This window comes from Oncorhynchus mykiss, chromosome 8 (genome assembly GCF_013265735.2).
Source record: "Oncorhynchus mykiss isolate Arlee chromosome 8, USDA_OmykA_1.1, whole genome shotgun sequence".
NCBI classification, from domain to species: Eukaryota; Metazoa; Chordata; class Actinopteri; order Salmoniformes; family Salmonidae; genus Oncorhynchus; species Oncorhynchus mykiss.
In genome coordinates this window covers 59,237,228-59,255,755 of record NC_048572.1, presented here as the reverse complement: position 1 = coordinate 59,255,755, position 18,528 = coordinate 59,237,228, and the positions used below count along the sequence as shown (strand labels likewise).

General features: G+C 41.3%; 2 protein-coding genes across 5 annotated transcripts in view; both read left to right on the top strand.

Moving 5' to 3' along the window:
- LOC110530238 (integrin beta-1) overlaps window positions 1–6,054 on the top strand; it is a 29,836-nt gene extending 23,782 nt beyond the window's left edge. Inside the window, exons 13-16 of one of the 2 annotated variants that reach the window (XM_021613135.2) lie at window positions 1,111–1,346; window positions 1,689–1,855; window positions 2,965–3,048; window positions 4,944–6,054. In XM_021613135.2, coding sequence (XP_021468810.1) covers window positions 1,111–1,346; window positions 1,689–1,855; window positions 2,965–3,042 — 481 coding nt within the window. In that variant the 3' untranslated portion in view covers window positions 3,043–3,048; window positions 4,944–6,054. The remainder of the gene's footprint in view (window positions 1–1,110; window positions 1,347–1,688; window positions 1,856–2,964; window positions 3,049–4,943) is intronic. The other variant, XM_021613136.2, reaches the window with a different exon arrangement.
- Window positions 6,055–6,886: 832 nt separating this feature from the next.
- LOC110530239 (enhancer of polycomb homolog 1) overlaps window positions 6,887–18,528 on the top strand; it is a 34,476-nt gene continuing 22,834 nt past the window's right edge. Inside the window, exons 1-2 of one of the 3 annotated variants that reach the window (XM_021613139.2) lie at window positions 6,887–7,237; window positions 10,231–10,323. Coding sequence is in view for 2 of the 3 variants with exons in the window: in XM_036985813.1 (XP_036841708.1) it covers window positions 12,234–12,386 (153 nt within the window). In the remaining variant the exon portion in view is untranslated. Of the gene's footprint in view, window positions 7,238–10,230; window positions 10,324–11,945; window positions 12,387–18,528 lie in introns of those variants that run through there. The other 2 variants (XM_036985813.1, XM_021613138.2) reach the window with 2 other exon arrangements.

Genomic DNA, 18,528 nt, shown 5'->3' with positions numbered 1-18,528 from the left:
AACACAGTGGCCTCCATCATTCTTAAATGGAAGATGTTTGGAACCACCAAGGCTCTCGGGGAGAGAAGGGCCTTGGTCAGGGAGGTGACCAAGAATCCGAGTTCCTCTGGAGATGGGAGAATGTTCCAGAAGGACAACCATCTCTGCAGCACTCCACCAATCAGGCCTTTATGGTAGAGTGGCCAGACGGAAGTCACTCCTCAGTAAAAGGCACATGACAGTCCGCTTCGAGTTTGCCAAAAGGCACCTAGACTGACCATGAGAAAGAAGGTTCTCTGGTCTAATGAAACCAAGATTGAACTCTTTGGCCTGAATGCCAAGCGTCACGTCTGGAGGAAACCTGGCACCATCCCTACGGTGAAGCATGGTGGTGGCAGCATCATGCTGTGGGGATGTTTTTCAGCAGCAGGGACTGGGAGACCAGTCAGGATGGAGGCAAAGATGTACAGAGGTCCTTAATGAAAACCTGTTCCAGAGCGCTCAAGACTTCAGACTGGGGCGAAGGTTCACCTTCAAAACAGGTCAACGACCCTAAGCACACAGCCAAGACAATGCAGGAGTGGCTTTGGGACAAGTCTCTAAATGTCCTTGAGTGGCCCAGCCAGAACCCGGATTTGAACCCGATCGAACAGAGAGACCTGACAATACCGGTGCAGCGATGCTCCCCTTCCAACCTGACAGAGCTTGAGAGGATCTGCAGAGCAGAATGGAACAAAGTCCTCAAATACAGGTGTGCCAAGCTTGTAGTGTCATACCCAAGAAGACTAAGCTATAATCGCTGCCAAAGGTGATTTAGCAAAGTACTCAGTAAAGGGTCTGAATACTTATGTAATATGATACCTTTTTTTTATTTTTATGAATCGGCAGAAATTTCTTTTAAAAAAATGTTCTTTATCATTGTGTGTGTGTGGATTGAGGGCCATACATTTTAGAGTAAGGCTGTAACCTAACAGAATGTGGAAAAAGTCAAGGAGTCTGAATACTTTCCGAAGGCACTGTATAACCAGGGGAAAAAAATTGTATTGTAAAAAAAATACTAATAATTTTATTCATCTTAATACCTATCTGTATGGCTATAGCCTGACCATGTTATTGTCCTCTCTCTAAAAGGGAGTGTGTTCAGTGCCGGGCCTTTGAGACTGGAGAGAAGAAGGACACGTGTCAGAGGGACTGCAGCTATTTCAACCTGATCAGAGTGAAGGATCGGGACAAGCTGCCCCAGCCAGCCGACCAATCCTACCCCCTATCCCACTGTAAGGAGAGGGACGCCAACGACTGTTGGTTCTACTACACCTACGCCGTCAGGAACGACACAATGAGGGAGGTCTACGTGGTCGAGACTCTGGGTGAGTGGATGGCTGGTGCTGCACCATTGAGAAGCAAATATCTTTGATCATCCATTTAGGAATAGCCTGCCCTAATGACTTCATGTCTGTATGGCATTTTACAGCCCGCATCCCTAATGGCACCTTTAATCCCTATAATCTCTGGTCAAAAGTAGTGTACTACAAAATGACATGGTGCATTACGAAGGGAATAGGGTGCCATTTGGGACAGAGCCAAAGTGTAGGCCTATAATTATACATTTTATTTGGCGGACGCCTTTCAAAACACAAGTACATAGTCCATTGTATATGATTAACTGTAAATGCATAATGTTGCCATGTGTGTTCCCTGCTGTGCTCCAGAGTGCCCAGCGGGCCCTGACATCATCCCCATCGTGGCTGGCGTGGTGGCGGGCATTGTGCTCATTGGCCTGGCCCTACTGCTCATCTGGAAGCTGCTCATGATCATCCACGACCGCAGAGAGTTCGCCAAGTTCGAGAAGGAGAAGATGAACGCCAAATGGGACACGGTAAGGCATCCTGTTGGATCACACCAGCACAGCTGGCTTTCAAATAAGAATATCAACTTTTATATTATCGGTGATTTGCTTTCTTTTCACTGTTCAGATATCTGGGGTTGCATTCATAAAGTGTCTCAGAGTAGGTGTGCTGATCTAGGATCCGTTTTGCCTTTAGATCACAATTAATAAGATTGAATGGATAGGGGGGCCTGACTCTAGATCAGCACTCCTATTCAGAGACACTAGATGCATACGGCCCCTGGTCTACTCTTGAAATGTGAGATGAATTTCTGTCCTAAATTAACACACACACACACTATATATATATATATATATATAAGCATTCCTTTTACGCCTATCTCAAGAGATGCACTTAATTGTCTTGGTTATCTATGCGAAAACCAACCGTTATATTTGTGCCTTGGCTACCTCTTTAGCTACATCTCCTGTTTTGTGCCAACAATGGCAGCACAGAAACCTGGCTCTGTCACGCTGTTGAGGGAGTGGCCTTTCCTCCATGGGCATTTTGCTGGCTAGGAGTGCTGCCACTATCTGTCCACTCATCAGTACTTCATGCCCATAATAGGCAATGAAGCTGAGGGAGAGGGTGTGCTTGGTCACCAACAGAATAAAGCTCAATCCAGCTGCTCAGTGTGCTCTGACAGTCATAGCAACAGTATTTCATGTTTATAGTAGAATGACAGAGCACTTGTGTGCTGAGAAAGTGCACAGCTGAGAGAGAATATAGCCTCTGGTCGAGTCCCAAATGGCTCCATATTACCTAAATAGTGCACTACCTTTTGACGAGAACCCCCGTGGGCCCTGGTCAAAAATAGTGGTACTGGTCAAAAGTAGTGGTAGTGCACTATAAATGGAATAGGGTGCTATTTGGGATGCAACCTCATTCTCAAAGAGCATGGCTATTGCTAAACCATTGGGGTTGGATATGTTTGTATTCTGAATGATGGATAGACCCCTAGTTGGTAAACCTTTTCTGCTTTCTTTGTCCCTCAACCATTACTCCCTCCATCCTGTCATCTTTTACTGCTTACTTTCTTTTCATGCTCTTTCTTGTTCTTCTTTTCTCTGACCCCTGTCTGTCTCATTGTTGACCATAGCAAGAGAATCCTATATACAAGAGCCCTATAAATAAGTTCCAGAATCCAAGCTATGGGCGTAAAGGCGTGGTCCTATAAGTTTACGTTTGTATTGCCTATCTCTCTTTTCCCTTTTCCTGCATGTACTTTACTTTCCCCTTGTGGTGTTTTGTGATTCAGTTTTGCATATTTTCTTCACCCTTTTTCACTGATATTTTCATTCTTAAGAAAAAAAAACATATATTCAACTTCTTAAAAGCAAAAGCTGTAATATAACCGTTTTCTCATTTCAGTAGCGAGTTTAAAGTTTCTGGTACTGTCTGAGGCAACCTGAAGAACACATTTGTCTAAAAATGAATCACTTAATAAAACGGGATATATAAAAAAAACTATGGTGGTCTATAGCTCACCAACATCTATCCAATTCGCTCTGCCTTATTTTAAATGGGTTAAGGTTTAACATGTATTTAACTGCATGTTGTTGGGTGTGCCATTAACATGCTAGATTATAGGACAGGTGACTGCTTTGTTCGCAAGTCCCTATTGAAATGTTGAAAATCGTATTGTCCAAATGGAGACGTGCTGCTCTGGAATTAATTTTAACCAAACAATTTGATATGTGAAGTGGTTCTAACCGAATGATTCTCTTTTTGGACAACATTCCAAATGGCACCTATGGGCCCTGGTCAAAAATAGTTATGTATGTACAGTGGGGAGAACAAGTATTTCATACACTGCCGATTTTGCAGGTTTTCCTACTTACAAAGCATGTAGAGATCTGTAATTTTTATCATAGGTACACTTCAACTGTGAGAGATGGAATCTAAAACAAAAATCCAGAAAATCCAGAATTGTTTTTTTTTTTTTTGTAATTAATTTGCATGACATAAGTATTTGATACATCAGAAAAGCAGAACTTAATATTTGGTACAGAAACCTTTTTTGCAATTAACGTGATCATATGGTTCCTGTAGTTCTTGGCCAGGTTTGCACACACTGCAGCAGGGATTTTGGCCCACTCCCCCATACAGGTTTCGGGGCTGTCGCTGGGCAATACAGACTTTCAGCTCCCTCCAAATATTTTCTATTGGGACCTATTCCTTCTCTGGATCATCCAGATGGTCATTGGCAAACTTCAGATGGGCCTGGACATGCGCTGGCTTGAGCAGGGGGACCTTGCGTGCGCTGCAGGATTTTAATCCATGCGTAGTGTGTTACTAATGGTTTTCTTTGAGACTGTGGTCCCAGCTCTCTTCAGGTCATTGACCAGGTCCTGCCGTGTAGTTCTGGGCTGATCCCTCACCTTCCTCATGATCATTGATGCCCCACGAGGTGAGATCTTGCATGGAGCCCCAGACCAAGGGTGATTGACCGTCATCTTGAACTTCTTCCATTTTCTAATAATTGCGCCAACAGTTGTTGCCGTCTCACCGAGCTGCTTGCCTAATATCCTGTAGCCCATCCCAGCCTTGTGCAGGTCTACAATTTGAACCCTGATGTCCTTACACAGCTCTCTGGTCTTGGCCATTGTGGAGAGGTTGGAGTCTGTTTGATTGAGTGTGTGGACAGGTGTCTTTCAAACAAGTTCAAACAGGTGCAGTTAATACAGGTAATGAGTGGAGAACAGGAGGGCTTCTTAAAGAAAAACTAACAGGTCTGTGAGAGCTGGAATTCTTACTGGTTGGTAGGTGATCAAGTACTTATGTCATGCAATAAAATGCAAATGAATTACTTAAAAATCATACAATGTGATTTTCTGGATTTTGTTTTCGATTCCGTCTCTCAGTTGAAGTGTACCTATGATAAAAAATTACAGACCTCTACATGCTTTAAGTAGGAAACACTGCCGATTTTGCAGGTTATCAAATACTTGTTCTCCCCACTGTATGTATGTAGTTAAATAAAAGGTTAACAAAAAAATAGGGAATATGCTGCCATTTGGGACAAAGACAATGTATCCATGATTACTCTTTCTCACTCTTTTTGCTTGTCTTTTGCAGGGTGAGAATCCCATCTACAAGAGTGCTGTAACAACTGTTGTCAATCCAAAATACGAGGGCAAATGATGGAGAATCCTCTCTGTCATTACAACACTGTATGCAAAATAATATTGTGGGGGGTTTATGTTCATGGTTTGTTTTTGTAGTCACCAAATAATAGCAGTGCATTTTGCCACTATTTCAGTATGTTTTACTAACCGTTTTTTTCTATGCATCATTTGAATTGAAAAATTGTACAGTATGTATAAACTTTGGTTTTTACTTTTTTGTGGAACTTGGCCGAATGTTTAAACTGATTTTATTTTTGCCACAGGACTGGTAAGGTCATTGAAGGTGTGGTTGTGCCTTTCATAGAACCGTGGAGCCATTATTTCTGTTTTTGAGGGTGAAATTGGATGTCGATATGGGACAAGATACGTAGCGATAGCTGGCCATTAGGACAGCAGTAAATTGTAATGTGTACAGTTTGTAGGAAATTCTGTGTAAAGCCATATTTTAGTCACAGAAAGGGGCTGGAAGCAAAGGTATGTTAATCAATTTATTATTCAACCTGAACAATCAATTTAAATGTTAATTTTTTAAAGATAGTCATGATATTTGTAAATCTTTATAAAATAAAATGACATTAATGTACATTAGTAGTATTATGGGCTCCAGGTTTAAATTGTTTAGTTTTAAAGAACTCAGGTCCCTATTAAACTCTTAATAGCGATGCCAAATATTACAGAACTCACTGCCTTGTTTGCAAACAATGCCTTATTTTTAAGTGTCTTGCTTCAGTTACAGAAATTGAGTTCTGAATGGGGTTCTGAATGGTTTATTACTTGACCTGTATCCTCAGCGTGTTTTTATTTTACTGTTGAATAATTATCTTCTAATTAGATGGTTTAATCAAACTCTTCCATTGAATAATGGTGACTACATTTCAGTTATAAAGATCAGTGTTAAGGGAGTGACGTCATTCAGATCTTTGTAGAATTTCAAACATCCCACTTAGTTGTAAGAACACAGTTTTTAAAGTGCCTTTTTATTTCATCACGTTCACATTTTGCATTACTTTATTTCTGAAATTATTTATTAAAGTTCCAAAACAAATTACCCCAAAATTGTTCCATGCTGCGTGTGTGTCATTTGTCCTTGCTTTCTTTTTGTTAGAAAGATTCCAAGGAATGTTTGGCTCACTGTGGCCTAGGCCTCTGATCCAGCTTTCAACTCACTGTTCATCTTGTGCTACCCACATGTTTTCTACAGTTTAACAGATGCATTTCACCTCTTATTTTTGCCAATTCATGCATTTTCCAACTCTGGATAAATCTCAGGATAGTGTCCTGATCTGAACAACAAAAATACAGCTGCCACTGTTTTCAGATGCTGCACTGCCTAATGAGCATTTGTAGATACTTGAGTCATATGGCATCAGCACTGCCACTAGCTTGGAGGAGGGGAACAAGGCCAATCCACAGGACACAGTTGGTGCGAACATTGGTATCAGGAGTTGGAAGCGCGGCTCCAATACAGGTTGGGAGAATGCCCAATGGTTGAAATTAGTTTTCTGTTGTGTTAGACCTTTTTTGCAAGGTAGACAGTTTGACGTTAGTGGGTCTCTCTGGTAATTGTTTTGTTTTTGTGAATAGTTCCATCACAGAATAAAATTGTAATCCCGTAAATAATACATTGTATAATTTGTTCCACTGATTTAAATCAAGCTGTAAGTAGTGTACAGATTGACATCTCTCCCAACCTGCAGTCAGGCAGCATTCAAATAATATAATAATCATTTCCGTACTGCAATTGAAAGACTGCGTTTCTGCGTCTGTTTCCATCTTGTATGTTAGGTGGTCCATTCCCAAGGTAATACAGAGGGTTTAGAATACCGTGTACAACAGATGGAACTTTCTCGTTTGAGGGTGAGCTCATCAACCCAGTGTTCTCTACCTCATTGCTCTCTACAGATTGGTGCCAGCCACCGACCAATCAGGATGCGTCTTCTATTGCAAAGTTGTTAACCCCCAACAAGAACACTTCTCTCCTAGTTTTGCTAGCTAATCTTCTTGGAAATAACAAGTATAATTATCTGATCTCAATAACGTATTACTTCGACGGAGAGAGAGGCTTTCCGATACGATCAAGAGAAATCCGATGCTTAACAAAAAGCTGAATGACGTCTTATCAGGAGAATTTTACTGCATGGCGTTTGCAAAACGATAACGTTACGCCAGCGTCTGTCCTTGGCTTTTGGGGAATCACTCATGATCACAAGAAATGTTATCACCCATCCTGGAGTCAATTTTACGGTAAGTTTTTCAGGTATCTTTGTATAGCTGATCGAAACAACTGTCGTGTGAATCGTCTTGTTTGGTGGATAGCAAGCTATCACAATTAAATTGAATGGCTTAAGTTTGCAAACCACCGATGTCAAATCAGCATGCTAGGCTACTTACTAGTAACTAACTACGTTAAAGTTACAATCGCGAGCCAGCTCCATTTTTAGCTTGTAAGTTAGCTAACGTTTTTAGTTTGGTTTAAGCGTTATAAATTGTCGTTTGCTTTCAAATGTTCTGACCTTCGAAATGCTAAACGTATTATTGTCCAAAGAGTCAGGAAGAAAGCCAGCTAATGCTAAGTTACGGACCAAATTCATGACCGCAACGTGTCATACATAAATCTGGTGTAAACTGTACAATTATTATTGTAAATCGGCTTGTAAATTTATAACCACTAACTAATTGTCATGTTCCAGCTAGGCAAGGAAGGCAATATTTGATAGCTTACACTGCCAACCAACTACCAGTGGTCTACAAAGGAACTGCACATTCATATTTGAAGTGTTGACTAACGCCAAGTTGTTTGGCATGTAGGTAATTAATAACAGAATAATCAGTATAGTGGCTGGATCAGACTTAACGTTACTAGCCCTGGGCTCGATGTCAGAGACAAAACACTAGGCTTGTCCTCGCTTTGCGAACTACATTCCCAATGCTGTGTTGACGTTTACAAACGTCAATTATTGCTTTCACTAGTTTAAAAAAATATATGCTGATATGCCTCTTATACAGTTGCAGTTTTACACATCCATAAGCTGTGTGTGCCTCCAGTTGATGAATTACACTTCCTACCAATTTACGTTTACACACAGAGCTAATTAGCACAGGTGGCCGCCTATGTCTTCCGTAAACAAGCAATGTAACATGGAGATATGACCATGTGGAAACACTAACCCAATAAAAGTACCCGTACAGAACTTAACTCCCCGACCAGAAGATACTATCGTCAATAGGCACTAAAGCAGTTAGCATCTGAATGGGGTAGACTTGTCCTGGGGTCATAATCACGAAGCGTTTCGGAGAATGCTGATTTTAGTATCAGTTTTGCCTTTTAGGTCTTTTTGAGTTAGATTACATGGACAGGGGAGAGAGCAGGGGTGTATTCATTAGTTGTATTCTGTTACAAAACGTTTGGGCTGTTGCAAAAGGTTTTGCAATGGAAACTGTTTACTTTAATAACCAGTGGGAGTGGGACCTATCTGCATTTGTCCAATAGAAAGTTGTTTTTGTTGACAAACGCGTAGGGATCTACCTGCATTTAGTTTAAAACGAGTTTCTATTGGACAAATGCAGGTACAGTGCATTTGGAAAGTATTCAGGCCCCTTGACTTTTTTCATATTTTGTTAGGTTACAGGCTAATTCTAAAATGGATTAAAACATGTTTTCCTTCAATCTACATACAATACCCCATAATGACAAGGCAAAAACGTTGCTAATTTTATTTGTTAAAAATCAAATTTACATAACTATTCAGACCCTTTATTCACAACTTTGTTGAAGCACGTTTGGCAGCGATTATAGAATCAAGTCTTCTTGGGTATGATGCTACAAGCTTGTATTTTTGGAGTTTGTCCCATTCTGCTCTGCAGATCCTCAAGCTCTGTCAGGTTGGATGAGGACCGTCGCAACACAGGTATTTTCAGGTCTCTCCAGAGCTGTTTGATCGGGTTCAAGTCCGGGCTCTGGCTGGGCCACTGAATGATACTCTGGCTGGGCCACTCCTGCGTGGTCTTGACTGTGTGCTTCGGGTCATTGTCCTGTTTGAAGGTCAACCTTCGCCCTAGTCTGAGAACCTGCTCCAGAGTGCTCAGGACTTCATCAAGGATCTCTCTGTACTTTGCTCTTTCCCTCGATCCTGACTAGTCTCCCAGTCCCTGATGCTGAAAAACATCCCCACAGCATGATGCTGCCACAACCATGCTTCGCTGTAGGGATGCTATTGGCCAGGTGATGAGCGGTGCCTGGTTTCCTCCAGACTTGGCATTCAGGCCAAAGAGTTCAATCTTGGTTTCTTTCATCAGAACAGAGAATATTGTTTCTCATTGTCAGAGTTCTTTAGGTGCCTTTTGGCAAAATCAAAGCGGGCTGTCATGTGCCTTTTACTGAGGAGTGGCTTCCGTCTGGCCACTCTACCGTAAAGGCCTGATTGGTGGAGTGATGCAGAGATGGGAGAACCTTCCAGAAGGACAACCCATCTCCACAGAGGAACTCTAGTGCTCTGTCAGAGTGACCATTGGGTTCTTGGTCACCTCCCTGACCAGGGAGCTATTCCACCTCTAGGAATAGTCTTGGTGGTTCCAAACTTCTTTCATTTAAGAATGATGGAGGCCACTGTGTTCTTGGGGACCTTGAATGCTGCTGAAATGTTTTGGTAACCTTCCCCAGATCTGTGCCTCAACATTCCTTTAACCTCATGGCTTTATTTTTGCTCTGACATGCACTGTCAACTGTGGGACCTTATATAGACAGGTGTCCTTCCAAATCATGTCCAATCAATTGAATTTATTGCAGGTGGAAAATGGAAACAGGATGCACTTGAGCTCAATTTTGAGTCTCTTAGCAAAGGGTCTGAATACTTCTGTAAATAAGGTATGTTTTATTTAATACATTTACAAAAATGTCTACCTGTTCTTGGTTTGTTATTATGGGGTATTGTGTGTAGATTGAGGAATTTTAACTTATTCCACTTATTCCATTTTGGGGGGGGGGTGAAGGGGTCTGAACTTTCCAAATGCACTGTAGGTCCCTCCCTGTTTGTTTCATTGTGTTTGCCCTTTTTGGTTCCTAGCGTAAACAATGTTTTGCCTCTCTAATCTGAGCAATGAATACACACAAGCACGCCCACTCTGAGATTTGAGTTACTCTTTGCAATTGGAACCGCTGTCCCAGTCCCATCAACATGATGACCCCTTTGATTAAACACTCAAAGGAATGATGAGCTGTTTTTTTTATTCCCACTCAGATCCCAATGATGCTGTCTTTTGTAATGGTCGACGCCGAGTGGAACCTACAACTCTTGGAGCCTGGCTAGACCCGATGTCTGCCATTACTATAGGTAAGCCCTGAGAATGTCCTAAATGGGCTTTAGTAAAGCACCAGATGCATCTCCACTTGGCATTCATGAGGTATTGGGGTAAGGCACAGAGAGACTAGCATCCTGTCCAGGGGGTGTATTTGTACATTAAGCTGCCTCACACTACAGAAACAGGAGATGGATTCATGCCCTATGGTAGCATGGCTGATGTGACTCAGATGGTACACAGCTAAGGAGAGCTGTGACACTTGTCTGGACAGGAGCCTGTTGATGGTGCAATATTCACAACAAAATTGGCTTGAGCTTTGATTGGTTCTCTCAAATGTTTATTTTTTTCTGGGGGGTTGAGACCTCTTTATTTGAAAATCCAAAAGTTGTATGAGAAGGGGGTAGGACTTGGGTGCTGTGTGGGTGTTTGGCACAGGATAACCAATCAGTAAAGCACAGCCACCATCATTATAGACACATTGTGACTACAATATCAAGGAGCCTTTAGACTGACGGTGGGAAGACTTTGAGTTTGGTGTCAAGCGGACTAGCCTTATTGACCATTCGGGCTCGGACAAGGCTTGCCAACTTATGGCACCAGAACCCTTTGTTTTGGGGTTCTTATTATTTCCAAATATTTGAATTACACACGATGTTGGTAGCACTTTAATTGGCGAGGACAGGCTTGTGGTAATGGCTGGAGCAGAATGATATCAAACATGTTTTCCAGCCACCACTGTTGAATTACGATAGGATTTACACACTGGTCAACGGAGGACCACACAGTTTGGTTGCAGCGGGCCACAGTTCTAGGGTTAATCACACCACAAGAGGGCAACATTTTCAAACTTTGAAAATATTTTCAGAAGCTGTTCAGTTCCCCGTACTGGTAGTGACTAGTAATTTAGTAAGTCTAGTCATATTTTACTTTGGTTATTTTCAAATAACACTCGTAGTTTATGTTTCAAGGGTTTTATATTTTTGTTTCAACTTAAGAGCTAGGCTTGGTACTGCATCAGCAAGATGCAGCAAAACAACTTCAAATATTTGGTATCATGCCAGAGCATTGTAATGCAAATGCATCATGTATGGTTTGTTAGTTATCATCCATGTCTTCCCATCCCAATATTTAATAGAAGTTACTAAATCCCAATATATTTAATCACATTTACAAAATCCCAATATTTAATCAAATTTAAAAACATCCCCCCTCAATGTTCAAATCACATGTAAAACAACTGAGGAATAAAAGGTGCATGATAATACAATGTCTAATGTTAGAGACAATCATTCAGAATTATTTGTCACTGATTTAAAAAATAATAATCTAACTAGGCAAGTCAAATAAGGGGCCTGGGATAAAAAAATACAATATAAATATAGGACAAAACACATCACAACAAGAGAGAGACAACACTACATAAAGAGAGACCTAATGATAAGGCAATGTAGGCTTTAGATTGTAACCAATTAGGGACATTCAGCATGCCCCTTTTGTAATTGGATTCCAAATTTAACCTGAAACATATAATGGTTAGCTACTTACCCAAATGATGTAAATGTTTTATTTGACTTGTTTAGTTTTGGGGGGCACGTCCCCCACCGTCGCGAACGCGCACGCGCTCGGGACCGCGTGGGAATGGCTGTTCGGTGATCGGTGGGTTGGGCTGCTTTGAGCGTTAAAGAGTTTTTAATGTCCGCCATGTTGGCCATGGCGTACTGAACCACCGATAGACAGGGAAGCCTCTGAAAAAAAGACCGAAATAGAGCGATCAAGATCCGGGCCTTCCCGGCTCCGTTCGCGACGCCCTAACTTTAGCTTTAATAGGCCGAACCGTATATGTCAGAATAACCGCACAGAATCATCCATGAAAGCTCAACTCGAAACCGATGTGAATTTAAGGAGATTGGATAGATTTATGTTGCATCTCGAATTTTAAAAAATGAGTAAATTGTCGTTTCGGGCACGGGCGCTGGACGCTTCCAAGCCACTACCCGTCTTCCGATGTGAGGATTTACCCGACCTGCATGAATATGCATCTATTAACCGGGCAGTGCCACAAATGCCGACGGGGATGGAGAAAGAAGAGGAATCGGTATGTTTTTATAGTTCGAAAATATGCAAATAAACATTTCTCCTTATTTTTATATTTTGAGGCGCTCCTCTTTTTTTCTGCGCATGTTTGCACAAAATGGCCGCCAATTTTATTTAAAAAAAACACGACGAAAATGTTGTGTAGATAGTCTTAACAATAAGTGGATACATTTTCCAGATCACTAAGGATGAATTATTTATATATATTATTCAATATTCTGGTTTTAGTTGGTTATTTTCGCTGGAGGAGATTTTCTAAGTACAAAGGAATCACGTGACTCCCATGAATCCGACATTTTGTTGTGTGTCTCTGGGATGTGCCTTGTCTGTTGGCGTAATGGCAAAGGACCGGTGCAAGGGGGAGCTAATGATCAGACATTCTTTATGTGCCTGTGTGAAGACGATACTGGCGGAAAAATGTCAACATTGCATGCCTCGAGTAGAAAAGGTCCGTGTTTTTAGATAAAACAAAGCTAGCTAAATGTGCACTCAAACTACCCATTGTTTGACTCGCATGTTCTGGTCATGTTTTAAGTATTAACCAACGAATGAGAAATCACTCATTGGTGCACTGTTTTGCTTTACTTTCAATTAACTTATGATTGGGTGATTACAATGTGTATTTTTCTTACCGCCTTGGTTAATATTTGGCTCTCGCCCCAAGGTTCCATGTGTCTAGAGTGTTGTCTACGCACGTGGCTTTGTTATGGTGTGGACGTTTGTACCTGTCAAAATTGCATGTCAGTCAGTCTGTTTTGGTAATCAAATCCAAGTTTAGTGGTCGTGTACACAGTTTAACAGATATTATAGCGGGTGCAGAGAAGTTTGTTACTAGCTCCTAACAGTGCGGCAAAGATGTCAAATAAGTACACAAATAATGATCATAAACAAGAAATCGTGCCTCTTGGGCCATGTCTGTGTTTACATTTCAGTGAAACTTGTATAGCCTGCTTTTTAAAAACATGTTATATTGTATTTATATACATGCCGTGCTTCAGTTGAAACATGGACTTTATTTAATGACCGTTGGAATTTTCTGTCAATCCATTTCAAGGGTTTTGCCGTCTGTTAGCTGAAGAACAAGCAGCTCCGTCCTTATATCGAGGCTTGAGTTGAGTTTTGATAACTGGGCAATTTTCTTGCAACGACATTGAGTCACCAACATCAGTCGATTCTTGTAAAAATGTCGATTCTTGTAAAAATGTCTTCTGTGTGTGTCCTGTACAACTGCAGTCATTCTGCGTGTGCTTAAAATTCACAAGTTAAATAAAAACTTTTATCGAATACAACCCCTGACTTTTTTCTTAATTTGTGTTGCTCAACTCAATTAAATCGGCTAGTGCAATCCGGGATCTCTGGGACATCCACATCTTATCCCCTACCCTGACCATTTAAAATGTAAACTTTAAGGGAGAGAGGGCGTCGTCCCAAGGATCCCGGATAGCATATACCCAATTGAATCTCGCTAAAACTTTTTTTAAAAATATTTTTTTATTAATAGTATGAATTTCACCACCCCGCAGAAGGATCACAGTTGTACAGGAGTTTCAGGTAAGCGTTTTCAGAATTGACATTTTAATAAGAATCGGCTGATTGGTAACTCAATGTTGCTAGCGAATCCCGCGACCAGTTGTCAAAACTCAACTCCGCCTCAATATAAGAGAACGGAGTTGAGTGTTCCTCAGCTAGCCTTCTGTGTGTGTGAAGCTATAATTTAAGGTGCGATGCTCCCTGCAGATCTGTTTTCATTAATTGCACATTTTGACTTGAATGTGTTAATTTATTTATGGGAGGTCGGGACATTTCTTCTTGACATTTCTCTGTGACACAATGTATCTTATTGCTCTTGGAGGCTTGGTGTCAGCCAGAGGTTTTGTGTGTTAGGCAGCCACCACAGCTGTAGTAAACTAGTGGCATGCAGAGCACAGTAGGAGTCCCAGCAAGGGGGCCCCTTAACAATTAGAGCCCCACAGTGGAGGTGTCATAATACCCATACAACCTAGTGGTCCAACAGTAAAATGGTTCCAATGGCTGCTAGGTTTTACAGGTATTAAGGTATTATGACTCATACTGTTGTACTCTTTAAGTCTCCACTCCAGCCAACTGAAATGGACTGTTGCCACCATAACAGAATTTGGATTTCGATACCAGGTTTAGTATCACAATTCTTGATACCATCAAGATACCACATAAAAAAAGGCATGTTAGCCGTTCACAGAATGGCATTTGATGCAGACATAAACCATGCTACTGCTCTGTTCAATAGTTGGGCATTTTTTTGAGTGTAATAAATTGTAATGTATTGATATTGCTTCTGACAGCCATGTATGCATTAATGAATCACATACAATCAATTTGACTTTGTTTGTCAGTCTAAGGATTCTGACCTTTTTTTTTCAATTTTTGCCTAAAAATGACACCCATATCTAACTGCCTGTAGCTCAGGACCTGAAGTAAGGATATGCATATTATTGGTACCATTTGAAAGGTAACACTTTGAAGTTTGTGGAAATGTGAAATTTATGTTTGAGAATATAACACATTTGATCTGGTAAAAGATAATACCATCTTCGAAATGCAAGAGAAAGACCATGTATTATTCCAGCCCAAGCACCATTTACATTTTGGCCACTAGATGGCAGAAGTGTATGCGCAACGTTTTAGACTGATCCCATGAACCATTGCATATATGTTCAACATTTTGTATCAAGACTGCCCAAATGTGCCTAATTGGTTTATTAATACATTTTCAAGTTAATAACTGTGCACTCTCCTCAAACAATAGCATTGTATTCTTTCACTTTAATAGCTACTGTAAATTAGACCGTGCAGTTAAATCATTTTTAATCTAAGCTTTCTGTCCATATCAGATAAGTCTATGTCCTGGGATTTTTTGTTGTTGCTTACAAACTCATGCTCATCACATTAGCCTACGTTAGCTCAACCGTCCTGTGGACGGGACACCAATCCCGCAGAGGTTATTAACATGATCTTTTTATGAATTATGGTACCTTTGTTTTATTTAAAATGTGTCATGTCACAAATTCTTCAATTCACAAAGTGACGTTGGCTGATGAACATTCTCATAGAAAAAAACCTAGATCTCCTAAGCCCATATTTTATCACAGATCTTATTTTCGGCGGTTATCCAAGAATGCCATACATTTTCCGCGTAGTCTTTGTCCAACGAATCATGGCGGAGTTGGTGCCTATAAAAAGTCGCCTTTACTATTTATCTCCATAGAGCATCTTTGGGAGACGTAAGAGAGACCAAATAATTGAATGAATAAAGATTTTGGTGGTAATCAGCTTATTTTGCATTATTTTACGTTACTCCCTTATTCGGAAATTGATTACAAAGTTTGACTCATCTAAACATTTTTTTTTACTTCCTCATTAGACATTTTTGCAAATTTCTTTTAAAAAAAACTGACACGTTACATAAGTATTCAGACCCTTTACTCAGTACTTTAAAGCACCTTTGTCAGCGATTTAAAGACTTATTTGGTATGACGCTACAAGTTTGGCACACCTGTATTTGTGGAGTTTCTCCCTTTCCTTTCTGCAGACCCTCTCGAGCTCTGTCAGGTTGGATGGGGAGCGTCGCTGCACAGCTATTTTCAGGTCTCTCCAGAGATGTTTGATCGGGTTCAAGTCCGGGCTCTGGGTCATTGTCCTGCTGGAAGGTGAACCTTCACCCCAGTCTGAGGTTCTGAGAGCTCTGGAGCAGGTTTTCATCAAGGATCTCTCTGTGCTTGGCTCCGCTCATCTTTCCCTCAATCCTGACTAGTCTCCCAGTCCCTGCCGCGGAAAAACATCCCCACAGCAGGATGCTGCCACCACCATGCTTCATCGTAGGGATGGTGCCAGGTTTCCTCCAGATGTGATGCTTGGCATTCAGGCCAAAGAGTTAAGTCTTGGAGCAGAAATTCTTGTTTCTCATGGTCAGTCCTTTAGGTGCATTTTAGACAAAATCCAAGTGGGCTGTCATGTTCCTTTTTTCTAAGGAGTGGCTTCCGTCTGGCTGCTCTACCTGATTTGGTGGAGTGCTGCGGAGATGGTTGTCCTTCTGGAACGTTCTCCCATCTCCACAGAGGAACTCTGTAGCTCTGTCAGTGACCATTGGGTTCTTGGTCCCCTCCCTGACCAAGGCCCTTCTCCCCTGATTGCTCAGTTTGGCCAGGCAGTTAACTCTAGGAAGAGTCTTGGTGGTTCCAAACTTCTTCCGTTTTAAGAATGATGGGGGTCACTGTTCTTGGGGACCTTCAATACTGCAGAAATGTTTTGGTATCCTTCCCCAGATCTGTGCCTCGACACAATCCTTTCTCGGAGCTCTACGGACAATTCCTTTGACTTCATGGCTTGGTTTTTGCTCTGACATGCACTGTCAACTGTGGACCTTACAGACGTGTGTGCCTTTCCAAATCATGTCCAATCAATTGAATTTACCACAAGTGGACTCCAATCAATGGACATTGTTTTGCCAACAGTAATTAAGTTTAAACATTTCCATATGCTTTGTTGCTTTATTCAAGTGCATTGATTTATCTGCAGCATGAGTTGGGAGCTAACATGATGCAGCCAAGACTCTCAGTGCAGGCTAGCAATGAGTAAGTGGAGCAGTCATGGTGCATGCTATTATAAGGGGTTGGCTGCACTGATATATATGCTTGATCAGTGAGACCCATTTGACAGAAGTCCCGAAAGTAACATTCTTGTACCGGAAAGTTTTTCACATTCTAGTATCTAACAAGTGCTGAAGTTTTGTTACGCTGTGCAGCACTAGTATTGCGTAAGAGGCACGTAAGGATAGGAGTGACAGCTTCTCAGTAACTGGCATGGGAAATGAGATGAGTGTGGTATCCACCTTATGTCACAGTTATTTTCATGGATGTTTTGGTTGGGGTAGGGAATGGATGTTCTAGCTTTAATACTATGTCTATGCCTTCTAGGTGATTGCACATTAGACTTTTTCAACCTAGCTTCTCTACTTTTGGTAACACTTTTATGCACAGCAGTTGGACAGACATCTACCATACATGGTTACCTTTTTATTTTGTGTTGTCTTTGGTTTACCACAGTGGAAATCTCTTGAGTTATGATTAGTGGGGGTAGAACAGCTGGAGGGCTTGGGACTCCCTAGTTCTTCCTTCTACAGGTGCGAACTGTGTGTCAGACCAGACAGTCGGTGTTTGTTACGTGAACTCACCATCACTGGGTCATTGTCTGAGACAGGGTGCAGAGGGAATTGGTGGGATCTGTTGATTTGTCTGCGTGCCATTTTTCCTTGGAAGGCACAGATGTTGGCAGACCACCAGTTTCTTACTGCTTTGACCTCCTTCACCTGGAATGTGTTGTGCAATAGGCTACATGTCCACAGTCTCTGCGGTAGTGCTACCGATAACAGGTGTAAAATGGTTTCACCGCCACGCATGCATAACTGCTTATGAACTGTTATCCATTAACCCTTAGCCTACAATTCTGTGGCCCTGCGGAATTCTAATTAACATAATAAAAAAGCCCCATCAAAATCTGTCTAAGCACGATGTTTTTTTTGTTGCTTGGGCTGCGTCTCAATCCACTGCATCTGCCGAAATTGCCCTTCTGCATCTGCATTGAAAGGTGTCGGAGCTAGAGGGGTGTTTGTCAGACCATTAGACATCCCGAAAATTGGTCTTCTCACACAAACATCTGTAGCGTCCAAACGGTTTGGCCTACAAAGTTCTCTGTTTTGCTCTAGGACGCCCACAAGCCTCAAGACTGGTTCTCGGGTACCAGTTTTAAAAAAATAGTTCCGTACCTAAAATAAGGGGATAAATGCGTAGTTATTAGTTTCCTGATCTGTCTTCTCACAGATAGGACAGTCACTTCAGAACAAACTTCCTTTACTCACCCATCTGTCTGTTCCATGTAGTGATGACTCTGTTATTCAATTCATGTCTATTGGCTAATAGCAGTAATGCCAAATTCAATGTCTCATCCAATATTTTTTAAATATATTTTTTTGATACCTTAAGGGGTCTTAAAATCAAATAGCTAAAAGATCCTTGTTATGACCATCAAAACAATTCCAACTTGTCTTACCTTGCTTCAAAGTAGCCTATAGGCAAAATCCCACCATGGAAATGTGGAGGCAATTATTT